Source organism: Balaenoptera acutorostrata, chromosome 20, assembly GCF_949987535.1.
Source record: "Balaenoptera acutorostrata chromosome 20, mBalAcu1.1, whole genome shotgun sequence".
Lineage (NCBI taxonomy): Eukaryota > Metazoa > Chordata > Mammalia > Artiodactyla > Balaenopteridae > Balaenoptera > Balaenoptera acutorostrata.
In genome coordinates, this window is record NC_080083.1 from 23,192,287 (window position 1) to 23,219,876 (window position 27,590).

Genomic DNA, 27,590 nt, shown 5'->3' on the forward strand with positions numbered 1-27,590 from the left:
AAGCTAGCCACTTGCACCTCTCTCACTCTTCTTCCAACGTCATTTCTTTCTCTCTGACCACAGCTGAGAAAGATTTTCCACTTTTAAGGACTCATGTGATTAGACTGGACCCATCTGGATAATACAGGACAATCTCCCCATCTCAGAGTCCTTAAACTGATACATCTGCAAAATCCCCTTTGCCATGCAAAATAACATATTCACAGGTTCCAAGGATTAGGGCATGGATATTGGTGGGGGTGGGGGTAGGGTGCGTTATTCTGCTTACCACATTATTTAACATTTGATACTTTCTGACAAATGTATAAGATAGAAGATGCTGCTCATGTTTAGCATGCTTCCTCTGCAAAATATTGGGCACTGAGTTTATTAAAAAGGATTGAAAATAAAGTATTACCACAGGAATGGTTTACTAATTCTACTGATACTTATGTTACACTTAAATACTCAGGCAAGTGTGGGATCTTGGCAAATAAAATAAGAGCATAATTCAAGCTTTTATCACTGAACTTACCAGCTAACTCTACCTATTTTAAGACACAGATAGAAAATAAAACAAATTAGCATAACAGTCTGCTTACTCATATATTAAGTGAACATAAAGCTTACTTAAGTGGTCAAAATGTTTATATAACTAATTATGACTTAATGTAGTTGAGAATATTATTTTAAATGAGATAAAAAAATAGGTGATCAATTTTCATATTACCAAGCAAGTCATTTCTGTTTATAGTAGTGATTTATAATATTTTTGTACATTTTTTATTTTACAAAGCCATCAACTTAAATCCCTGCTGAAAACTGATAGTGGAGCAGCTGAGTGATTTATATGGATATTATAGGCTTATCAGATCGCATATGCTCTAAATATACATTAATTAGTCATTAGCTATCATGAAGAGTTCAATTTCCATTTATTCTAACATCGTTGTGTCGCAGACAAGTTACTCTTTATTTGCAATGGAAGACCATGATACATACAAAGATACTAAACCTGACTTTCACAGGGGTGCTTTTACAAGGAAAGGAAAATATAATAAGGAGAATCTAAAATATCACTATTAAATCAACAAATATTTATAAAGAACCATGAAAAATGGGAAACCATCAGTTATTTTTTTAAATTGGAGCAAGAGAAGTATTTTAACTGGGAAAACAGTTAAAATATGTCTGCTCACTGCTAGCAGCTATTCTTTCTTCCTTCTCCTTCAATCTTTTCTGGACCTTCTAAAGAATTAGAAAAAAAAACAAAACTGAGAAACAGTCTTGCATCTAAGATAATCTCCTAACTGGGAAGATTGTATATTTTGTGAAAAATTTACAGCTGCCTACTTATGATCCATCTCTCTGTTCACACAGCCTTACTTGTTAGGAGGGGCCTTTAAACAAGACAACAACGAAGAAAAATAGCAAATTATAATGGCTTTTACAATTTAAATTATTCTCTATGTGTCTACATTCTCCTCTGTCATTAGTTGTAAGATAAACATAATCAGCTCTATTCTACTTTCCTATCGTCTCATGACTTTGAGAAGCTTCAGTAGGCACTCATGCTCTCTCACCATCCTTCAGGTCGTGTACGGGATAATGTAGTTCTTTTTATAATATATGGTTTTGTAGCCCAGTTGTAATAACTATTACATAATGGAAAAGATGCAGAACTACTGGTACCACTGTCCTCTGTACCTGTCATTTACCTTAAACATACCTGGAAAAGTAGATTCAAAAATTCATTGGCAAGAACATTTTTCACACTCCAGATTTGATAGTCTTCTAGAGTAAGATGGCCCATCTGAAAGAGAAACAGTATTTTAAAAGATCTCATTTTTTATAGTATTTGAATAAAATCTGGTTTATTAAACTTCTAATTGTCATATGTCTGAAAGAAAACCAATAATTTAAGGGAGATGCTATGTGTTCATCTGAGAAGTAGGCCAGCTAGGGTAAGTTTAAAAGTAACCAAACTTTGTTGAAATAGTCAATGGCAATGAGGACAATTTATCACCAACAATCTTCTTCTTCCAATAAGACCTGGGAAATAACTCACAGTATCTTCTGGTTCAAAGGTTACTTATGGAACCCATAAAACGCCCTGAGTAGGGAAAATGAAGCATTTACTAATTTTGAAAGCATTTTTGCAGACTCTTTGGATTGTGCCCTTTGATCCTAACAATTTTCTAAGACCTTCTTAGAAATATCTGGCAATTTTATCAGAATTCTTAGAGATTTAACAGAATTTAATAAATATAAAAAATGAGTATCTACATTACATTTCCCCAAAATACAATTTAACATTACTCTTATAAGTTGAGTAAAGCAACATTTTCTTGGTGTCGAACTGTACCAAAAATTACATTTTCATACAGAAGGCAAAATATATGTAAGCTATTACATGCTTATTCTGGCTGCCATTAAAGAACTCAGAAGAGACCTTTACCAATATTACTTTTTAAATTTTTTAAAAGAATATATGTGGGGCTTCCTTGGTGGCACAGTGGTTAAGAATCCGTCTGCCAATGCAGGGGACACAGGTTCGAGCCCTGGTCCGGGAAGATCCCACATGCCGCGGAGCAACTAAGCCCGTGAGCCACAACTCCTGAGCCTGCGCCTAGAGCCCATGCTCTGCAACAAGAGAAGCCACTGCAGTGAGAAGCCCACGCACCGCAGCGAAGAGTAGCCCCCCCTCACCACAACTAGAGAAAGCCCACGCACACAGCAACAAACACCCAGTGCAGACAAAAATAAATAAATTAAAAAAAAAAAAAAAAAAAGAATATATGTACTACCCAGATTGAGATAAAAGGTCATTTCCATCATCCCAAATATCCTTATGATCCTCCCCAGTTAAATCATTCATCCCCGAAATCACTGTTGTAACAACCTATTACCATTTTTAAGTTTTGCCTCTGTTTTCGAACTTCATATAAATGGAATCATACAATATGTGTTCCTTTTTTCTGTGCATTCTTTCGCTCAATATAAGGTTAGCCCTACCATAACTTATTAAAATGGGAGAAATAAAGATTATAAACGATGGCAAGGGCTGTGTCTACTTAATTTTTATAAAATGCCTAGCTTATAAAATATAATAAATGTTTTTATGTATGTAACACTTAATGGAGTTGTTTAAAGATGGAATGGGCTATCTTTAGAGACAACTTGGAGGTGTTGTAACCACAGATCCAAATGAGCACTTGGTGGGGATGAGGTAGAAGAGATTTAAATATGTATATAAACTATATATATCAATTCAGAGTACAAGATATTTTTAGAAAAGGATTAGTCCCAGCGAGACTCACCTTTGTGGTGTCATGTGCATTCAATATGCCTTCTACAATGTCAGATAGATCCATGTGTAATTCCTTTAAAAACAGAAACCCAAAGACATAATTAGAAAAGACTAGATATCATCTTTATTAGTCAGTGACTAAGGTATACGATATTTTGGTCAAGTATTTTTTTAAATTACCATTAATAGATTGTTACACTTGCTTTAAAAAATTAAGCCAATTTCCCTCTGGTTTTATTTTTACTTTACACAATACATTCAGTTTATGAAATTTTCTAAGGCAAATTCTTTTCCCAATTTTGTACCTTCAGCTATGGATATTTTGAGTAGCATAATATAGCAACTAGAGGTAATAACAAATCCCTTTCTCTTGATCTCTTTTTAAAATTTTTCACTCTATTTTCCTGTTGGAAATTTACATGCAACAAGATGTATACAACCAGAATTTACCAGGATGTCATCAGTGCGGTTGTCCTTCCAGACCTCTAAGAGTGCAACCACCATGTCTCTCAGTTCAACCCTGGAGAGAACTCCATCACGGTCAACATCAAACACCTTGAAGCAAACTAAAGAAAAGAAACTCTTATGGAGGGAAATTACTTTTGTATTCTGAAGTACAATACGTTTTACTGGAAGCTGCCTTAGTAAAATTACTTAGTTTCTTAAGCAAGTATATTCTGGATTAAGTCTGCTCATCTGGAGCAGACTATGTCATTAAAGTCCTCTGAACTTGTAGGACTTCCTACACATACTTGCTAAGTCTCTCTATCTAAATCATTAGCCAGGTTGGAGAACCCTATCCTTCCCCCAAATCTAGAGTTAAATTCCTTGCAAACTGAAAAATAAGAGCCAAATTACTATATAATACCTCACAGATTTTGAGGAGGTAGTTCAAGCCTTTAAATTAATTTCTAATATTTAAAACTGATCACTTCAGAGTTGATTCTCACAATGCTGAAAATGTTCCATCTACATTAAGAATCAACAATAACAAGGTGGTACAGTTGGCCCTCTGTATCCACAGGTTCCACATTTGTAGATTCAAACAACCACAGATCGAAAATATATAAAAATTAAGAAAAAAATTTTCCATAAAGTCCCCAAGAGCAAAACTTGAATTTGCCACACTGGCAACTATTTAATAGCATCTACATTGTATTTACAACTATTTACATTGTATTAGGTATTATAAATAACCTAGAGATGATGTAAAGTACACAAGAAGATGTGCATAGGTTATATGCAAATACTATGCCATTTTATACAAGGACTTGAGTATCCATGGATTTTGGTATCCGAGAAGGTCCCAGAACCAATCCCCAGCAGATACTGAGGGATAACTGTATAAAGATTTTGCCTCTCCAATGTAATTAAGGCACACTCATTTTTTGCCAAAGAACAATTTCAACTCTTCAATTCTTTGTTTATATACAACAGACTAAGAATTAGAAATAGCAGCACTTTGCTAATTAACATCAAATGAATCACTCTAGTTTATTAACTTCCACTAGCAAAAAAGAAATTAAAAAAATTTTTAAGGCAATAATAAACCTCAATTGAAAAGCAAAGATTTCGGCCTCTTTATTTAATATTTGAACTTTAATGGGAACAAATAATCTATCATAAAGCCAGGTTAGAATAATGGTATACCATATCAGGGAAGAAAAAAGAAATATAAATTTTTTAGATTACACACTTATCTATTTCATATACTCCCATAATAATTATGCTATTAAATCAATGGAGTGCATCACAGCACATTACTGAAGAATATCAAATAACAAGTAGCATACCCCAAATAGGCAACATTTGTGAAGCTGTATTTTAGAAAGACACAGAGATAATGACACTTGTAAATATATTAGAATCAGGTTCCAATTAAATGTAAACTGTTGCATTTTCTCAAATATAGTTAAGATTTATTAATTTAATATACTTATGCTTATAAATTACACTATAACATTTTAGTTAGGCTTAAAAGACCATTTTAGTATTTAATAAAACTGTGTTTTGATCATAAATTTCACTTTGCTAATAAAATATTAATGTATTCAAGTGACAGAAAATAAGTTATACTTCAAGTCATGCAAGACACAAAATTCTCTATAGACTACCAGAAAATATTTTCTAAATGCTTAACATTTTCAAATACATCATGACTGATGTAGTTCATTTATCATGAACTGCACATTCATCTGGAAAAATCAACCCCGTTACTAATGACAAATCCCAAATCACTCCACAGAAAATAGGTGACTGAATCCTTACAGCGACCTCAGTAAAACCTCAACATGAGACTGCTATTTGCCAAAGTAATGAAAATTCAAGCCTAAATCCACAGATGATTTTTATATGAATGAATGCTGATTTTTTTCGCTGTATAGTTTGCAAATTTTGTGACAATGTTTAACACACTTACATTTTTGTCTTTCGGCCAGGGGTCCTCTGCAACAGGCTGATAACCCACAGGATATCTCCTTAAAATCTATGTGATTGTCACGATTTTCATCAAAAGCATTAAACAAACCTGTAAAATAGGAAGACAACGTAAATCACAACAAACAAACTTCCTAGTGTTAATAATGACATGTTTATGAAAGGAGGCATGACTCTTTCCCATAAACTGACTGAATTTAAAAAAAAAAAAGTTTATCAGTAGTTCCCATTGTCCTAGGAAGTATTTCTCTTTTTCCTGGTATAATTATAAAGCTTAACTTTCTAGCAGAAAATACATTACTATCATTTAGTGTTTGGTTTTGTTTGCCTGCCTGTCTCTATCTTATATCAATTCCTATAGCTAAAAATGACTATAGCATGTAAAAAATAAAAATCAGTTTAAAAAATCAAGAACTGAAAAAAAATGTCAGAGACCACAATTATCCTTATTTGGAAAGACTAAGAAGAAAAAGGAAAAAAGAAGAAAAGTTGAACTGCATTATCAAAGATATACTGTGTTGTTATTAATAAGCTCCATTAAGCTCTTTCATGAAGCAAAGAAAAATAACACACTATATTACCAAAGAAAGAAATTCTGTACTGCAGTCTTCTTTGTATTACTTAATATTTATAAATATTTTAAAATTCAGAAATAAAAGGGAATTTATAATATAATCCTGTGGTTTTCAAACTTTTTGTAAAAAATAGAAATGGAATAATTTTGTTTTCAAATAAAATGACTTATCACTCTCCAATTCTAGAAAGGTAAAAACACAACTGCACCTTTGAAGTAGGTACAAGCCCTATCTGTTCTGGCTCCCCTAACAGGTATTTCTGAAATACACTGGGAATGTGAAGAATACAGATTGTCTGTAAGACTCTACTTCTGTGCCCTCCGTTTAAAGAGTAGAAAATCAAAGGTAGAAGTAGTTACATGACTTGCCAAAAGTTAGAAAAGTTTAAAAAGGTCTGAACCAGAAGCAGAACCCAAGTATTCAGATTCCAAATATGGTTTTTGTGATATCACCAACAACTACCCTTTGCATTCCTAACTTTATTTTTTAAAGTTATAGCAATGAAAAGTTTAGGGCTAAGTGGGGAGCATAGGGATGGCCCAGTCCAGTGGTTTCTTAATCTTTTTTGGGCAGGGGAGGGAGGGAGGGATACAACAGTGGAAACTTCTTCTTCCTTTTTTTTTTTTTGGTGCCACACCACACGGCTTGCAGGATCTTAGTTCCCCAACCAGAGACTGAACCCGGGCCCTCAGCAGTGAAAGTGCAGAGTCCTAACCACTGGACCACCAGGGAATTCCCCAGTGGAACCTTCTTACGTAAAAGAAAAATAGTGGAGGCTCTTGAGGTGAGGGAAGAGGTGGGGCTATGTGTGGAAGCCTAGAGCTTTGCCTGCTCAGTGGCCACCTCCCTAATCCCTGCACCAGATGCTGAGGCACCTCATTGGAGTACAGTTTTGTAACCACTGTCTCGGTCAAAATGTTTTATATATGAGAATATACAGGTGAGAGAGCAAAACTGACTTATGCAAGGCTACATAGGTAGAATAGGAAGCTCAACACTATAAATCCCAATTTAGTTTTTTTTCCCACTGAACTACACTATTTGCAAGAAACTTGCAAACTTGTAACATTATAGCCTTTTAGAGTTAAGATGTATTGGTTAGAAATAAAAGATGGGGGCTTCCCTGGTGGTGCAGTGGTTGAGAATCTGCCTGCCAATGCAGGGGACACGGGTTCGAGCCCTGGTCTGGGAAGATCCCACATGCCGCGGAGCAACTGGGCCCGTGAGCCACAATTACTGAGCTTGCGCGTCTGGAGCCTGTGCTCCACAACAAGAGAGGCCGCGATAGTGAGAGGCCTGCGCACCGCGATGAGGAGTGTCCCCTTCTTGCCACAACTAGAGAAAGCCCTCGCACAGAAACGAAGACCCAACACAGCCATAAATAAATAAATAAAATAATTTAAAAAAAAAAAAAGAAATAAAAGATGGTCTTATGTGTGTTTAGCAAGGAACACTAGAAATAGAATGATTCCTACCTTCACTTAGAGATGGACGAATTGGTGGTGAAACCAATGGGCCAAATGTCTCTAAATCAAATCGTCCAGTTCGGGATTGAGCCTTCAGCAACCAATAGCGTTTCTCCAGATCAATGATGTCTGATTCCTCCACTGAGAGTCAAATCAAACAAGATTATAAAACCTCAGTCTTCTCTTCTGGGCAGTTAGTTCATCCTGATAATGTAACTTCTAACGATATATTTTAATTTCCCAGTTAAATTGCTAAAAATTACCTAAAACAAAACTCTGAAAGACAAATACATTATATTTAAAATGGAATGAAAATTAAATTCAAATTAACATATAAGAAGCTTTAAAATGGAAAAATTTTTTTTTTGCAGTTCCCCATTTAAATCCAATATGCAAAACAGGAAACAACTGAGACCTTTTTTTTTGGCTTCCCACACCATTTTTATCTGTACTCATTTTTGGTAATTTTCAATCTGTATCTTGGATTTAGTGATTCTATATACATATTCTCTCCTGGCTACACTATAAACATCCTAATAGCAGGATCCCACGTCTGATCCATCCTGTCGATATGGTAACTACACACATTCAATACTTATTAAATAAATGAAAATGAACATGACAAAAGATGTTATAAGTAATAAAGTCAATAAATAAGACAGAGAGTAGAACAGGATTTATAATGTGATAGGTAATAGGGGCATCATGAAAACATGAACATCTTTTTCTCCTCATTCATCAGAAGATGTATTTTTAAAAAATCACAGGTAAACTCCAACTATGGTTACATTCTATATGTGCATTGTTGTTTTTTTTTTTAGTTCCTCCAAGGAACTAAAGTAAGATTTGGAAAACAAACAAGGTGAGTCCTTCCATTACCCTGGCTTTCTGCCTGCAGCCTCTTCCCAGACCTTGGCAAGGTATGAGGAACCTAAGCAGTGAAATTTCACTGAGTTAAGAATAGAACTTGTAGTTCAGGGAGGTTGAGGTAGCTCAAGTTTACAGGGCAGAATACTGGAGAGGAAAGAGTTATGTAGAGAAAGAGCTCCAGAAAAATGAACAGGAGTCTTGCTGAGTTTTGGCAGAGTACTAAGCTATGTACGCATAGAGTGAAATTCATTGAGGCTGGGCTAGGAGATGCCTAAGTTCTGACCAGCCAGAGCGGAGATACCTTGTTGAACACTGGGAGCATTCACAGACTCAGAGGGTCACACTTAATCAGTAGGGGAAAAACTAACTCTTAGAGTAAAGGCTACTCCAGACTTGCCCCCAAAAAACTTAAAAAAAAAAATTCTAGAAAATATCAACCTGATCCACAAATAATTCCCTATCAAAACAAAACAAACTTCCTATTTTAAAGGATGACAATAGAATCCATTAGCCATATAACATTCATAATGTCTAGCATCCAAATATATATATGTACATAAAACAGCAGGAAAAAGCAATCCAAAACCAGGATAAAAACCAGTCAATAGAAAAAGCCATAGAAATAACAGAGATGATGGAATTAGCAGACAAGGCTTTAAAACATCCATTATAAATATCTCCAGAATTTAAGGAAAACCATGACTATATTGAAAGGAGAAACAGAAACTATTAAAAAAAAAAAAGTACCAAATGAAACTACTAGAGATGAAGAGTACAATACAATCATCCCTTGGTATCCATAGGAGATTGGTTCCAGGACCCCCGTGGATACCAAAATCCAAGGATGCTCAAGGCCCTTATATAAAATGGTGTAGTATTTGCATATAACCAATGCACATCCTCCTGTATACTTTAAATCATCTCTAGATTACTTATAATACCTAATAAAATGTAGATGCTATATAAACAGTTGCTGGTACGTGGCAAATTCAAGTTTTGCTTTTTGGAACTTTCTGGAAAAAAATTTTTTTCAAAAATTTTCAATCCCCAATTGGTTGAATCTGTGGATGCGAAATCTGTGGATATGGAGGGTTAACTGTACTTGAAATTTTAAAAATTCATGGGAGATTAACTGCAGATTAAAAAATATAGAGGAAAGGTCAGTGAACCTGAAGACTGAGCAATAGAAACTATCCAAATGGAAGCATAAGGAGAAAAAAAAGACTGAAAAAATTAGTAGACTCTTAGTGACCTGTAAGACAATATCAAAAGTATAGCATACATGTTACTGGGGTCCCAGAAAAGAGGGGGCAGAAAATATTTAAAACAAATAACAGCTGAAAAAATTTCAAATTTGATTAAAACCATAATCCCATAGACAGAAGTTCAATGAAACTTGTGCAAGAAAAATTCAAGGAAAACCAAACCAAGGCAAGACACGATCCAATTGCTGATAAAGTAAAAATCTTAAAAGCAGCATGAGAGGGGAGAAAAAATACATTACAAACACAGGAACTAAGATAAGCAATGATTTCTTTTCGAAAACAAGGGAGCCAGAAGATTAATGGGGGTAAAAAAGGGTTTGAAAGGAGAAAAAAAAAAAACAACTGTTAATCTCAAATTCTATATCCTATGAAAATATCCTTCAAAAACAAAGGCAAAATAAAGTATTTTTTGGACAAACAAAAGCTGAGAGAATTCATCAATAGCAGAACAGTACCAAAAGGAATGTTAAAGGATGTTCTTCAGACTAAATTAAATGATACCAGATGGAAATTAGTATCTACACAGAGCAATGATGAAAACAGGAAACACCCAGTCCATAATGTCCATCTTATATCATTAATCATGACAGATTTTGGATAGGAGTTTAGTTGCAGCTTTGGTTAGACTAAGTTTACCTCTAGTTCAAATGCTCTGAAGGTGAGCTCAGATTTCTATTCAGGAGAGCTCAGAAACTGCTAGTTTTTGAAACTGGAGATCTATAAACTCCAGCCTGAAGGCTGCACGCATGTTTGTATAAATAATGTTTTATTAGAACACAACAATGCCATTTACTTACATATAGTTTATGGTTGCTAATGTGTTACAATGGCAGAGTTGAGTAATTGTAACAAAGAGCCATATGGCCTACAAGTCTGAAATATTAACTATTTGCCTTTTAAAGAAAATGTTTGTCAATACCTGTGTTGAAACTGCATAACCACAGGACTTCAAGACTGCAACTCCATAAAATGACAGCAGCTCAGGACCACAGAGCCTTGAGACTGCAACCTTCAAGATTTTGAGACTTCAAAATTATGAGCTCATGAAACTGCCTAACCCCAGTCTCAGCAAAATTTCCACAGGACAGAATTACGGGGTGGAGATGATTATCTTTGCACTTGCGGTTCCTTCAGATTTAAACCTGAAACGGGTTTTTCAAAGTTTGGCTGGATTCTCCTCATCCCAGCAAAGACTGTCCTCAGGCAGGCTCACTCTTCTGGCAGCCTTAGCCCCAATCTCAGCCTCTGGCCTCAGAAATGAAAGCACCTTTATATTCTTTGATTACCTAGGAAGCACTTGTCCCTCTGGAGTTCAGTTTTGCTTTGTTTTTTAAGATTTCTTTGTATTGATATGTCTTCAGTGGCTTTAAAGATTATGATTGTTTGGTTTATGTAGTGATTTCATGTTATTAAAATGGGAATGAAGATCCTTCATGTCCTTCTACTTCCCAACCTAAAGTAGAACCTTTCCCGTTATTTAACATGATTCTGAAAATTCTCACCAATGCAATAAGATACGAATATGAGGTATAATGTTAGAAAATAAGCAAGGTTATTATTTGCATATAAGTAGAATGCATTCCAAAAAACTCAAAGAGAAAACATTTAAAAATTATAATTGAGTTTAAAAATCTGTAGGGATATAAAATAAATATACAAAAATCAATGCTTTTCCTATATAACATTAATAACATGTAAGAAAACATAAAAGAGAAAAAGCATAACAATAATAGCAATTTCCCCACAAGAAACAAATATCCAAAAATAAAAGTCGGTAAGAAAATGGGGGTCAGATTATACAGGCCACTGTAAGGACTTTGATTTTAAGTGAAATTGTGAACCATTGGAGGATCTAAAGCAGAGGAGTGCCATGATCCAACCTACAGGATCACTCTTGACTGCTGAGTTAAGAATAGCCTAGTGGGCAGCTAAGAACAGAAGTGAGTTTAAATCATCAATATACGGAATTAAAAAGCATTAAGACTACAATAAATTAACAAGTACAAGACAGACAATTCATAAAAAGGGGGGGAGTTAATTTCACTAAGAATAAAAACATCATTTCAGAAGAAAAATTTAAGCAGAATCATGCTACTTCTCTGCTTCAAAACTTTTTTAACACTCTTCTCGCAAGATACCCGCATGGCTATTACAACTCTTTCAGATCTTTACTCGATGTCACATTCTCGGATCTTCTAAACTGCACCCCATCCAATGATGTTCCTCCATCCCTCTTCCCTGCTTTACTTTGCTCTCTAAGACTTATTTGTTTTGTTTGTTGTTTCCTCCAACTAGAACATATGCTCCTTGCAGGCAGGCTTTTTGGTCTATTTTATTCATTGTTATATTCTAAAACTTAGAATAATATCTGGTACCTTTTGAGCACTCCAGAAATATTTTTTTAACGGACAAGTAGCTTACAAGTTACCTGGCAAGACAAGAACAATGTATTTTAAATTTCTAGTGATTTCAAAGCATTCATTCTTACTCTATTCCTTAGCAGTTTTGGTTTTTCTGTCTTTCTTTTTTTTTTTTTTTAAAGTTTTTTTGGCTGTGCTGCGCAGCTTGCGGGATTTTAGTTCCCCGACCAGGGTTTGAACCCGGGCCACTGCAGTGAAAGTGCTGAGTCTTAACCACTGGACCACCAGGGAATTCCCATAGTTTTCTTTTTTCTTTTTTTTTTTTAACAGAAGTATCTACTTCAAATACCCAGATGACTGAATTTATTTAAGAGGAATAATTTAAAATTTTAGCAATAGGGAGAGTAATCACAGGAGTTTGATATATAAATTGAGCATTACTGCCTCATTTTCCTAAATAAGATGTCTGTTTACTCCATTTATGATGTGAAAGGAAGAAAGAAAGAGAAATTTCTTCTGTTCCTCCAGAGAAACAGTTTTCTCAAATTCTAAATTTTCTTCCAAGTAGTAGATCTGCTGATTAAAAAAATCTGACACTGAAACCAAAGGTGGAAGACAGAAACTATGTTCTCATTTTTATACATCTAGGTGCTGAGCATATAATGGGTATTCAATGAGTACTTCTGATCAGTTGGTGTTCAGTTAATACACTAAATTAGAACACAGAAAATTCACATCAACTTCCTCCCAAATGTTTTTACCTTTGAAAACTAAGTTCATTAATCTCCTTAAAAAACACATTTTTTTTTGTTGAAGTAGAAATGTGGAAAGACAAGTAAGCAGAACATATTTAGAAGACAAAAATGATCAGATTGGTTATGCTACAGCTCCCTTTTAAGTTTATGTGATCTGTTCATTTATAGTTACAGACTGTAATTTGTTAATCAAATATTTGCAAAAGCATGCTAAAGTAAGTTATATATATTATCATTACCCAAACATTTTACATGAGTTGGCAGCTGAATTGCTGAGAAGAGGAAAGATAACTAACCTTATTTTCACTTAAAGAAGTTAGAGGCTAACAACTGCAGTAGTTACTCTATTTGCAATTCATAAATAAATATCAAAACTTATACTTTACTAGCTAAATGGGAATGAATTTATCACCCACCTATTGGTATAATTTTTTCTGGTTCACAACAGCAGCATACTATATTCCCAACATTCTAAATAGTTCCTGGCCTGCCCTTTGGGCCATCCTAATCAAGTCCCACCTTACCGGAGGCTCCAGCTGCAGAAATTGCTCTTTAATGCGAGAATTGGATTCTTATTTAAAAACAAAAACAAAAACAAAGCCAAGCAAAATATCCAAGTATTTTCAAACAGTAACACAGTTCTTTAACATTTCTGAGGAAGCAACCTGTTCTCAAAAGCAATGACCTTCTGCGATCTATTTAAGCCTTACATTATTTACAACAAGATAAGAGGATAATGAAGGAGGGACATGCAGATTTACTAGGCAGTTTATGGCCTAAGAATCACTGAAGTACTTTTCTCTTACTGAAAGGAGGTTTTAACATTGCAAACTAAAATGTGGCAAGGGAATATAATAATATGCATATTTTTAGTTGAGATAATAAATGCTAAAATAAAGCATTTGAGTTATATAAATTTGAGTTAGATAAGAAAAGAAAACCAATCAAAATGAGTTCAATGGCCCTAAAATTAGCCCAAAATACTACATTAATTACCTCAGGATCCAGATTCTACTACTTAAAAGAAATCACGCTTATGATACATTTTAGGGAAACTCTAAAAAACGTATTTACAAGAAAGAGGTAGCACACATATTTTCTTCCAAATAATATAGCTAAACTCTATGAAAAGATGGTCATCATTAAGGAAAAAAAACTCTCAATTAGTTCTTAAAACATAGTTCTTAAAATCTTAGTTCTTCCAATTACCTATTTCACTGTTGGTAAATGGGGAATCATTCAGTGACCTTGCCTGGATCAAATGAAGTTAATTATTAAAGAGAAATTTAAAATAATAATCTTTTGAAGGTATCCCAAGGGGAAAAAAAAGGAAATTGGAAAAGTGAAGCTGCAAGATTGTCTGAAGTGAGTCTGAGGAAGATGGCTCACCACAACCACTACTATCACATGACCACCTCCTTTTATCTGCAATTACAAGCTGCTCATGAAAGATTAAAGAAAAAAATGACTGTGTGTCAATAAACTGTCTTCAAATCCTAAAATGATACTAATCATGCACTCTGGGCTTCAAACATCCCAATTTTGGCACCTATCAGCCATTTGCTCTTGAGAAAGTTTCTTTAACTTCTTGTAGCTGTGGTTTCCTCATTTTTAGAACTGAGATAAAATGAACTTCAGAGGTGGCACAAGGATTAAATGAGATAATGTACAAGGAGTATAGTGCCTCCTTTAGTAAGGGCTCAATCTGTATGTGGTAAATTGGAACCTTCCAAAGCATTTTTGGGAAAAAAAAAAAAAAGTACAGGAGCTATAGTCAAGATCATTTAATATTCTACAAACATTCAATAAAAACATTTTATGTGCCTGACCTTGCGCTAAAAATTATAGACATGATTGTGAACAAAATAATTATGTTTAGATTCTAATAGAAGAGAAAATGGGTCATTTTAATTCAGTGTGGAAAGTACAATGAAGGAACAGAGACACAGGGTTTTCAGGGAGCACATAAGCAGTGAGGCCCTAGAAGTCTTGATATTTAAAGAGGTACACACAGAACATCTAAGGGTTGACCAGGGAAAGGAAAACTAGTGTGGCAGAAGAAGGATATTACAAGCAGAAGTAAAAAAGCATGTGTAAAAGTCTCTAGGAAAAACAGGTAGTGATAGGACAGGAAAACAAAAAGAATAACCATTGTATTCTGCTATAATTCAAAAAAAAGGAAGAGGATAACCTATAGAAGGATTTATGCTATGGACACAAGATAAAAGACAAAAAACAAGAGAGAACTTTACTTTCCAGTGAGTGACAAAAAAAGAGTGTTAAAGATGGCAGTTCAACCTAGAATTAGTAGACAGTTCGGTTAGAATGTAGACATTTATTTCAAAGGTTAGCATCTAAAGGATGAGCCTTCAAACTCAAGCAGAGAGATGCCAGACTGTGATTGGATAGGACTATGCATGTACAATAGTAGGGGATTTGATACACTGAACTAAATTTGTAAAAAGCTGATTAAAACAAATTATTTTGAGTTTATAGTCTGTGGCTCCAAATTCCAACACTATGTGGTGCTAAATAACCATGAACAAAATGGGTGGGGAAAGGCTATTACAAGAAAAAGCCAAATGACTAGTTAGTCTTAGAAAGTAGAATCTTCTTTCAGATATCAATAATAATAAAAATAAACTTGTACCAAACTATTTCAAACATTTAACTATATAGAATATGTTTATGTTCTCTATATATGTTCCCTGATTCTGAATATCAAAATGTTTAAAAATTAACTTGTCATTAAAAACACTGTATATTTGACAAAAAAAATCTTTTTAGGAAATCTAATCTTAGGTATTTAAACAGCAAATTATAAAAGAAAAATAGGGGGCTTCCCTGGTGGTGCAATGGTTGAGAATCCGCCTGCCAATGCAGGGGACAGGGGTTCGAGCCCTGGTCTGAGAAGATCCCACATGCCGTGGAGCAACTGGGCCCGTGAGCCACAACTACTGAGCCTGCACGTCTGGAGCTTGTGCTCCGCCACAAGAGAGCCCGCGATAGTGAGAGGCCCGTGCACCGCGATGAAGAGTGGCCCCCGCTCACCGCAACTAGAGAAAGCCCTCACACAGAAACGAAGACCCAACACAGCCAAAAATAAATAAATAAATTTATAAAAATAAAAAAAAAAGAAAAATATATCAGTCTTGATAAAAATCTGGTTAAGATCTACTCAAGCATAAAAACTTGGACTTTTGGCTAAAGTTCTAATTCAGGGAATTCCCTGGCGGTCCAGTGGTTAGAACTCAGTGCTTTCACTACTGAGGGCCCGGGTTCAATCCCTGGTTGGAGAACTAAGATCCTGCAAGGTGGTGCAGCCAAAAAAAAGTTCTAATTCAATTTCTTAAATAAAAGGTAAGGTAACAATAGTTTGGAATCTGAAGTTCTAAAAACTGTACTGGCCATGACAAAATCTAAAATCTTGTGTAAATCAAATCAGTTAGTTATTCTAACTCTGTATCGAATACAAATAGCACCCCAGTTTCATTTGTGATTTACACGAAAGAGAAAAAATTTGATTAAAAATGGCTGTATGTTCAACTTACTGTGACTTCAAATTTTACTTTATAATCGTATGTGAAAAAGTAATTAAAGACATCTGCACTCTAACATAAATGTTATTTACAAGTGAAAAATTATAACTCCTTTTTGTTTCCTAGATACCTTGGGTCATTACACAAATTTAAATGGAGTCAGTGATGCTTTAAAATAAATATTTTCTGTTTACTTATAAATCAGTTAATAACATTCTCTATTTTTATCCCACGTTTCCACATTCCTGACACATTATTTGAAAAGTTTAATGTACCAAATATTCTTTGAGTGAAAGAGCCTGCAAAGACATCCACAGAAGCTGAGAATTTATAAATAATATGATAAATCACAGATATCAGAATATAAACCTACCCATGTCAGAATTTCTGTAAGAAATTTAGCAGTAATTCTGACTGTCATAATGCTTTCAAAGGAAAGCCCACTAAGAAAGGAGCCATTTGCTGAAGCCAGCAGCAAATGAGTTGTCTGTTGTACTAGTTTATTTTTGTTCTTTATTTTTATAAATTCTAAAATAAAAGAAAGCAAACTGGTAAGAAAAACACTTTCTTCCCACAGACATGGATGAGTTAATTTTTGTACTGATCTACAGTCCTCTCTTAGAAAACTGCTTGCTCCCAAAACAATTACTCTCTGGAGAAAGTGGGATGAAGCTCACTGACATTCCCAAGCCAAGTGTTCACTAATACAAAAGGATGCAGGGAGTTCCTTGATGATCCAGTGGTTAGCACTCCATGCTTCCACTGCAGGGGGCACGGGTTTGATCCCTGGTCAGGGAACTAAGATCCCTCATGCAGCGCATACACGGCCCAGCCAAAAATAAAAAAAAGAGGATGCATACTCATTGTAAAGCACCTACCTATTCTATACCAGGCATAATGCTGAGTCCCTTAAAAAAGGTACTATCTCATGTATTCCTGAAGGGTAGCACCATATACCACCCCAAACATGCCACTTTAGCATAAGGGTTATTTTGAGTTGAAGGCAATTGAGAAGAAGCTGATACAAAAAAAAGCTCTCCAGCTCCCCCTATTAGCCTAATTTATAAAGATGTCTTACCAGCCCTTCCACCAGGAAGGATAGAAGTTAATCACCAGAGACCACTCTAGATACTTATCAACCTGGAGATAGCACCAAAGGAAAGAATCTACATAACAAACCTCATTAACCAGCCATATCAATCAACAGTTTCTCCATGTATTTGCCTTCCCACAATGTGCCATCCCTAGCAGCTCAAAGTCCTTTTCTTTTGTCTTGTCACATCTCCATAAAATTATTGCTCTTTGCTAAGATGCTATATAAGCTCAAGCTCTAACCACCCCTTTGAGTTACTCATCACTGAAAGTTCTGGTACATAAGTAAGTTAGTTAAGTATCAATAGTAAGAAAGTAAGCTTATGTTTTTCTCTTGTTATCTGTCTTTTGTTAGTCTAATTTAAAGGGCCCCCACCCAATGAAACCAAGATAAGTAGAGGAAAATACTTTTCCTTCCCCACACTCCTTACAACACATCTATGAGGTACAGTTATATCATTATCCCTGTTTTCCAGATGAAAAAAGAAGTTCATAGAGATTAAATTTCCCACAGCTACATGAATAATAAGTAGCAGGGCCAGAGTGTCTGACTCAGAGTCCGAAGAACTCCTAAATACCACATGAGTATTATTTCTCAAAATATAGTTCATGGTCCATCTATATCAGAATTACCCTGGATATCTATTAAAAGTACAGAGTCCTAGGGACCACTGATAAAAATCCTTGAAGACAGAACCAGTAACCTGCACTTTTAATACTCTCTTCAAATAATTCTGAAGCTCAATAAAGGCTAATAACTACCAATATACAATAGTGGTTTAATAATTGATTAACTTTTTATTTTGGTGTATTCCTCTTACAAGAAAAAAGTATACAACAAAATTCAGCCAAGAGATCGGCAATTAAAAATGTTATAGATAACGGAGAAAACTGAAAGCACAGTTTATTTCTTCAAGCTTTTACCACACACTACCAATTTACTTCTATGGCCACCAAGGAAACCAATGGGTGCGTTACAGGAGGAGAGAAAATAATTAGTTCAGATAGCTTATTCTCTTTAGTATTTGAAGTAAGTTAATTTTCTGTAGCTCACATAATTTATCTAACCAAAAGTTTTAAAGGTAAGATCTAAGAACAAGTAACTTTGCAACCTTAAGCAGTTCCTTAAATTTACAAATATAATTCATTTTCACCCTAAAAATGTATGTCTTTATATGAACACTCACATACTATGAAGCTGTTAAACCTATTCAAACATGATGATTTATCTTGGTCCTTCTCCCTCGTATGGGTTTAGTCCTACAATCCTAAAACAACATATTCTTCCTGCTCACTCCTGGGGAAATCAAATGTTTAAATCAGTACTTAGAATGTAGATGAATAGGATATAAGCCTTGTCCTCAAGGGACTTGTAACTTCTGATGAAAAACAAAGGCATTTCCAATTGACTCTAAGGTAAGGCAAAAAGCATCTTAATTGCTTTAATTGAAATGTTTAGTGTGCAGGAATGCAAAGAGAAAAGTGATTAATTCAAACTGCAGAAAAATGGAGAAGGCGTGACAGCATCTGAGTTGGGTTTGATGACAAAGTATTTCAATTGTCAAGAACTGAAAGATGGAATGTGTTCTTAAATGAAGGAATATTAGGAGTGATGGTAGATAGGGTAGCTATAAAATTTCATGGTATAGTCACGGAATATTGACCAGGGCGCTGCAGTTGAAGCAGAGAACATATGTGAGGAGAAACAGGTATGGAAAATTAAGAATAATAAACTAAGAGACTTTAGAGTTATACTAAGGATTTTAAAACTTTATTCTACAGAATATGAAGAATTTTCAAAGGTTTCTAAGCAGGGAAATTAAGAATGGTTTTTGGTTTTTTTTTAAACACAAACTAAAAAAGCAAAACCAGAAAACTTGTCTTTCATTCTTTCCTATCATTAACATGTAGTCAGATAAATAAGGAAAGCTATTACAATGATGATAGTAGCAAAGAAAGATGTAAGAAATATAGCTGAGTTAAGATTGTTAGGATCTAGGGCTTCCCTGGTGGCACAGTGGTTAAGAATCTGCCTGCCAATGCAAGACACATGGGTTTGAGCCCTGGCCCAGGAAGATCCCACATGCCACAGAGCAACTAAGCCTGTGCGCCACAACTACTAAGCCTGAGCTCTAGAGCCTGCAAGCCACAAATACTGAGCCCACGTGCCACAACTACTGAAGCCTGCACGCCTAGAGCCCATGCTCTGCAACAAGAGAAGCCACCGCAATAAGAAGCCCGTGCACTGCAACAAAGAGTAGCCCCCACTTGCTGCAACTAGAGAAAGCCTGCACACAGCAGCAAAGACCCAACACAGCCATAAATAAATAAATAAATAAATAAATTTATATATATAAAAAAAAGATTGATAGGATCTAATATGAAGCTTGATAAAGAAGTCAAAGGTAGCCTGAAATTGGATTACTAGAATTACAGATACTAGTAACCAAGATGGAAAAGACAGGAGGTATGGAATCTAAAAAATACAACAAACTAGTGAATATAACAACAACAAAAAAAGCAGACTCACAGATGACATAGAGAACAAACTAGTGGTTACCAGTGAGAAGAGGGAAGGGGGGAGGGGCAATATAGAGGCAGGGGAATAAAGAGGTACAAACTATTAAGTATAAAATAAGCTACAAGGGTATATTGTACAACACAGGGAATATAGCCAACATTTTAAATAACTAGAAATGGAGCATAACCTTTAAAAATTGTGAATCACTATATTATACACCCATAATTTACATTATATTGTACAGCAACTATACTTCAATTTAAAAAAAAAAAGAAAAAAAAGAAAAGAGAGCAGGAAGAACATACTGTTTGCTTTTTTTACCTATAGATGGACTGAAGTGAGGAAAGATAAATTTGGTTTTAGACATGAGAGTAAGATGTTAGAATATATATCCAGGAGGCATTTATTAAAATAAATATGCAGTTTGAGAGATACCTTAAGATCAGAAAACTTCATCTAGGTATCACCTACAAAGATATGCAAAAGAAAAAAAAAAAAAGGCTGTGATGAAGCAAAGCACATATGCCATTTAAGAATAGAATAGAGCTAAAGGCTGATCCATGAGAAATAACTTACACTCGAAAAGTAAACAGAAAAAGGATAGCAGTGAAGAAAAGTCAAAAGAAATAATAAAAAGCTAGAAAACTACAATGTTTCAAAACCACAGGAGAAGAGAATTTCAAGAAAACTGAATGGTCAATAGTGCTAAAATGCTGCAGAGATATTAGCAGGTACAATGAATGACCCTATGAAGAAACCTCTCAGTTTAGAAATTAGGTCATCATTTCAGCTGAAACAATGCATCTGCATTAATATTTTAAATAATTCATGATAAAATATTTTTTAACAAGGCAAAGGCATTGTACTTTTAGATACCATTAAAAATCCAGGGCTTCCCTGGTGGCTCAGTGGTTGAGAATCTGCCTGCCAATGCAGGGGACACGGGTTCGAGCCCTGGTCTGGGAAGATCCCACATGCCACGGAGCAACTAGGCCCATGAGCCACAATTACTGAGCCTGCGCGTCTGGAGCCTGTGCTCCGCAACAGGAGAGGCCGCGATAGTGAGAGGCCTGCGCACCGCGATGAGGAGTGGCCCCCGCTTGCCACAACTGGAGAAGGCCCTCGCACAGAAATGAAGACCCAACACAGCCATAAATTAATTAATTAATTAATTAATTAATTAATTAATTAAACTTAAAAAAATCCAAAAATCTTCCCACTTGATAAAAAAATAAATAGAAAAGATCATTTTCAAATTAAAATGGAGCCATATAATGGGATAATATTTTTAACATTTTGATAATTATTTTGACTCATTAAATTTAAATAAATCTGTAATCTTTAATACGGTGCTTTCAAAAACAAGCAATAAGTAGCATTTGCATTTGCATTTGCAAAGTATGTCAGAACTCATTTAACTTTAAGCAACTGACAAAGACTCTCTCCTTGACCAAACTTTAGTCCTACTCCTTTGAGCCCTCTTTTCTACTAGGCCTCGAAGTTGGCCCCCATATCCTGTCTTTGGCCTGCCCAGCTGAATCTTTTTCTTTTTCCCATAAATTTATTTTATTTGTTTATTTATTTTTGGCTGCGTTGGGTCTTTGTTGCTGCGCGCGAGCTTTCTCTAGTTGCAGTGAGCAGGGGCCACTCTTCGCTGAGGTGCGCAGGTTTCTCATTGTAGTGGCTTCTCCTGTTGCAGAGCACAGGCTCTAGGGCACGTGGGCTTCAGTAGTTGTGGCGCACAGACTCAGTAGTTATAGCTCCTGGGCTCTAGAACGCAGGCTCAGTAGTTGTGGCGCATGGGCTTAGTTGCTCCATGGCACGTGGGATCCTCCTGGACCAGGGCTCGAACCCGTGTCCCCTGCATTGTCAGGCAGACTCTTAACCACTGCACCACCAGGGAAGCCCTGCCCAGCTGAATCTTAGCAAAGAATCCTGCTAAATCATCCCCCTATTCTTGATATCTGATCAAGTTCCTCATACTCCATATTTAGTGAATAAGTCTTCAGCCTACTTTTAGCAAGAATTCCCCTACCCTTGATGATTCCTCTTAGTAATTTTCCCTCCACTGACCCCCTCACCTTGCTCCCTGGACATAAATTACTTGTCCTTGTAATATTTGGAGGTAAGACCAATATCTATCCCCTATTGCAATATGTTACTGCAAAAGTCTTGAATAAAGTCTTGTTTACCATTTTAACAAATGTCAGAATAATTTTTTCTGTAACATAAGTCATTCAAGGAAAGTAATCACACCTTTAGCCAATAATAATAGAAAAATAATTTACCATACAATCACAAACGAAAGCAAGAGTTCACCAGAATATCTACATGACTGACAACTTAAATATTAATGTAAGTTAGATAGAGCTTAAAGTAAGTATAAAAAGATTCCCTAATTTTTTATACAAAACAATTTTTTTTAAAAGGCTTCCCTATCAAAAATAAAGGCGGGGGCACTGAAAAGTAGGAACATCAAATTCATTGCCTATTCATGCCAGAATTTATCTGTCAGAACTTCTGGTGACAATGGAATGAAAATGAGAGGGAAAGTAGCTGGTGTATAACTAGTAGCCAACTCATAAATTCCATGAACAAATAGATACAAATAGCACTTGATACCCAAGGTCCTCTACTCAGTCAACAAATACTTATTTAAGGCTTGACACAGGGTGAATAAAAAAATAATACAGACTCTCTATGATTTAAGAGAGATGACATGTACAAATAAATGGAATGTTATAAATAATTATAATACAAGGACAAAAGTCATAAGTTCATTAAAGAAGAGTACAAAAAAGGTGTTATGAGAGTTCAGATGAAGGAGAGATGATTTCTCACAGGAAGGCAAGAAAATGTTTTATGAAAACCAAGCAGCATGTGATTTAAGTCTTCAAAGATGACTAAGGTTTATAGGGAGAATAAAAGGGAAAGGCATTCATTCTAGTGTTAAGAAGTAGCATAAGCAAAAGCCCAGTGTAGGTACAATTCTGTAACCACAGGAAAGAAGAACAGTAGAAGTTAACACTTAGGTCTGTGTTGTGGAGGACTAAATATTGTCCCTCAAAAATTCATTATCACCTGCAATCACAGAATGTGACCTTATTGGAAATAGGGTCTTTGCAGATGTAATGAATTTAAAGGCCCTTGAGTTAAAATCATCCTGAATTTAGACTGGGCCCTAAATCCAATGACTGGTGTCCTTAAAAGAAGAGAGGACATAGACACACACAGAGAGAAGGCCATGGGAAGACAGACGCAGAGATTGGAGTTACGCTGCTACAGGCCAAGCAAAGCCTGGGGTCGCCAGAAGCTGGGAGAGACAAGGAAAGATTCTTCCCTAGGGCCTTCAGAGGGAACAAGGCTCTGTTAACACTTTGATTTCAGCTCCCAGAACTGTGAGAGAATACATCTCTGTTTTTTCAGTTTACAGATTGTGGCAATTTGTTACAGCAGCCCTAGGAAACTAATACAGCATGGTTAAGGACAATTAGTAGAGGGCTATTGTGAAATAGTAATATTGACCCTCGTTCATGCTAATATTTGCTCTTTGACCAAATTCCTGTAATTTCCTGAGTGATAGGAATCTCTGACACAGAGCTCCTAAATTCTTCGCAATTTTCTGGGTGATCGGAATCTTTTGTTTTAATGTCTGAGATGACTTTTGGTAAGCTCTTAGAAAGTGGCTGGTCACTAGAAAGACCAAGTCATAATTAGAAACTCGGAACTTTCAGCCCCATTCCCCATTCTCTGGAGATGGAAGATGAACTAGAAATGTAGTTAATAATCAATCATGCTTATGTAATAAGCCTGCACGAAAATCCCCAAAGCACAGGGTCTGGAGAGCTTCTAGACTGGTAAACACATCTACATGCCAGAAGAATTGGGGCATCACAGCTCCACAGGGACAGAAGTTCCTGTGTTTGGGGCCCTTCCAGATCCTGCCCTATGTATCTGTTCATCCAGCTGTTCATCTGTATCCTTCAACATATCCTTTATTATATAATGCATCAGTAAATGTAACTGTTTCCTGAAGTTCTGTGAACTGTTCTAGTAAATTACCAAACCCAAGGAGGGGGTCATGGGAAGTCTCATTTATAGGTGGTTGGTCAGAAGCACAGGTCACAATCTGGACTTGGCGTCTGAAGTGGGGAGCAGAGGGGCAGTCTTTCGAGACTAAGCCCTAAACCTGTGGGGTCTGTGCTAACCCCAGGCAGACAGTGTCAGACTGAACTGAGATGCAGGACACCCAGTTGGTATCCATAGAGCACTGGAGAATTGCTTGGTGTGGGAAAAAAAAAAACACCCCACACATTTGGAGTACAAAAGTATTCAGTGAGTAGACAAAAAAGAGAGTTTTCCTTTTCAGCTATGTACTCAAGACTCCAGTATTCCATTTTACTATACTTTGGAAGAAAAAACCCCACTGATAATAGGCATATTCTCATATTCTCATATTACCAGGCAATTGTATTAAAAAGTGAACAGAACACAATGAAATGCCATTACTTACAATGTGTGACTCCAGCCAGAGTTTGGTAGAAAGTGGGAGTATCACTATCATCAGTGAGGGTCACATATACACCTCCAGACAGCAGCCAACGAGAGAAGGTAAAAGCATCTTTGTTTAGTAGAAGCCAATTTCTAAACTTTTCATAGTTTACCTTTTCACCCTAAAATTAAAACAAGAAAACATAGGTTTAGTCAAATTTTAAGGTACCTACTTGGAACTTATACAACTTGAAATTTGCATTTAATTGACATTTACCCTTCTACTATCTATAAAGGAAGAATTATCTAAATATCATTATAGGCTATATACCTGGAAATAAAACTGTTTTCAAATATAATTGTACTTCAGAACTTCCATTTGCATAAAATCTATATGCTAATTGCAAATTATTTCATCAATTCATTAAAGCAGTGCATTTCTACTAATAAGTCACATTTTATTTGCTAAGGTATATCCTGAAATCAGTAAACTGAATTTCTTTCAATATTTAATAAAACCAACTTTTCACTTGCTTCATCCCTCTTCTTCAGCACTTCAATTGGTCAGAATTAGCATATTTTAATTAAATATGTATGGAATTTAAATACTCTTTTAAATTTCATTGGCGAATTAAAAACTATCCAGGAGTCCTCCTCCAAAAGACATCACTGAAAACATGTATTCACAAGTCAACTAGAATACAAAAAGAAGCAAGGAGATTTCTATTTCTTTGCTTTCTTTCCAAGTATTTGTCTTGCTTAATCTCTGGAGGAAAAAAAGTATCCAGGCTGAGAAAGAACATCATATGGCTGTGTAAGTCAATCTCTTTGACTGGAAGACAAGAGGACCCAGGTAGAGTGAGGGCCAGATGTTTCTATGAAGAAAAAGGCAGAAGCAACCCACATAGAAATACAATGAAGAATGACCTAGCAGCTCTAATCTTGATGGAGATATTAAGGGATACAAATAACTTAGAACCTAAAAGAGTTATGGTAGAAATAATTTCTATATTGTTAGTAGCATCCTATTAACTATATAGCAACATACTTAAGCCTCGTGGTTTCAGAACATTTAACAGTGCAATCCAAGCAATCAAGACAACATTGGAAGTCTTGTTTTTCTAAATGGAAGAATATGGCATTCAGACTTGCTGCAGGGATGTGAGGACATTGCCAACATGTTTAGAGAATCATAGCCATATTCTTTCTCTACCCCACATTTAGTCTAGAAAGAGGGTTTGCAGTATAAACCCTACAAGCTGATGCACATTTTTACAAGTTAACATCTCTGACATTGGGAAAAGTCTTAAAATCAATAATACCCTTCAATTGTAACTCGCAGGTTTTTTGTTCTTTATAATACATAAAAGCGCATCTTATTAATCGATGGCGTCTTAGATTCAGTTGAACGTGGTAGTTTCAATGGTTTCAGTGAAGCTAAGATGTTGTTATAAGATGCACCTTCATGTACCTCTAAGAAAGAAAGAAGCTGCCGATTATTCTACCACCTTCACATATAGGTAATACTTATTGAGTATTTACAATGCCCTAAGCACCATTCTAAGTATTTTTATATTCATTTAATCCTCAAGCAACCCTCTAGAGGAGATACTATTATCTCCATTTTACACATGAGAAAACTGAGGCTCCAAAAAGTTATGCGTTCAAGGTTATACCGTGGCAGAGACAGGATTGAACCCAGGTAGTCAAGGCTCCAAAGTCTCTGTGCCTAAACTATACACTTCACTGCCTGGCCGACTTAGTGAAATATAAAGCAATCTCTGAAACCCACTTGCCCATTGGGATCACTCCATATAACTGGTAGCACCAAAATTGCATCTGCCAAACCTGACTTTTTATGTTTTGAATCATGGCTCTAAATAAGGGAAGTAAAGGGAAAGTCTCCTTTTATAAACTGTCATAATAGCAGTCTAGAAAAAAAATTTCCAGTACTATAAAAGGCAATTAAAAATAAACAGATTTCTGAAACTGATACATCTTTGAAGAACAATGTAAAATATGAATTTCCACCTTGAGAATCAACACCCAAAAAAATTCAGTAAGAAAAAAACAATATAACTCCTATGTGGATTTCCTTCATTTCAAGTTACTGAAACATGGTAACTTGAAAAGCAAGGGTCTGGATCACATCACACACATTACTCAGAAATTACAGCAGATAAATACACCAAATAGTTGAATTAGGTAAAATTAGCCCATTTACAGTCTTGTTTTTTTGGGTTTTTTTTAACCAACCTTAAGTACCTAATCATTTAAACAGCTATACACATGAGTATCCCAAAACCTAGACCTCTCATTTCTTTGATCCTCCCTCTTCCATAGATCTTGTCCTTCATACAAGACTAACCCAACCGTTTATTACCATAGTCTTATATTGATATTTTTATTATAATAACCATTCCCTTTCCAATAAATGCAATTTTAAGCATTCCACTCTCCCTGTCACAATTTCCTCTTATGAGCACACTCCTTCTAGTATCCTGACTCCAGTGATTTTTTAACTCCACAGGACCTACACCAATCACCTACCCTTCACCTTGTCAAATCTAATGATCACTTCTCAATGATCAAAGGACAACTCACTTGATCTTTCGGTTTATTTGATGTAGTTAAATACTCCTTCCTCTTGAAACATTTATTTCTTAAATTAATTTATTTATTTATGGCTGTGTTGGGTCTTCGTTTCTGTGCGAGGGCTTTCTCTAGTTGCGGCGAGCGGGGGCCACTCCTCATCGCGGTGCGCGGGCCTCTCACTATCGCGGCCTCTCTTGTTGCGGAGCACAGGCTCCAGATGCACAGGCTCAGTAGTTGTGGCTCACGGGCCCAGTTGCTCCGCGGCATGTGGGATCTTCCCAGACCAGGGCTCGAACCCGTGTCCCCTGCATTGGCAGGCAGATTCTCAACCACTGC

General features: G+C 35.7%; 1 protein-coding gene across 2 annotated transcripts in view; it reads right to left on the reverse strand.

Annotated features, from left to right (window-relative positions):
* The window catches only part of USP32 (ubiquitin specific peptidase 32), a 197,899-nt gene that overhangs the window by 67,664 nt on the left and 102,645 nt on the right, over positions 1 to 27,590 (reverse strand). For both annotated transcript variants that reach the window (XM_007190263.2, XM_007190262.2), the window contains exons 5-10: positions 24,682 to 24,841; positions 7,776 to 7,907; positions 5,709 to 5,816; positions 3,740 to 3,855; positions 3,300 to 3,362; positions 1,709 to 1,792 (exon numbers count right to left, since the gene is read on the reverse strand). In XM_007190263.2, the coding sequence (XP_007190325.2) occupies positions 1,709 to 1,792; positions 3,300 to 3,362; positions 3,740 to 3,855; positions 5,709 to 5,816; positions 7,776 to 7,907; positions 24,682 to 24,841 (663 nt within the window). The remainder of the gene's footprint in view (positions 1 to 1,708; positions 1,793 to 3,299; positions 3,363 to 3,739; positions 3,856 to 5,708; positions 5,817 to 7,775; positions 7,908 to 24,681; positions 24,842 to 27,590) is intronic.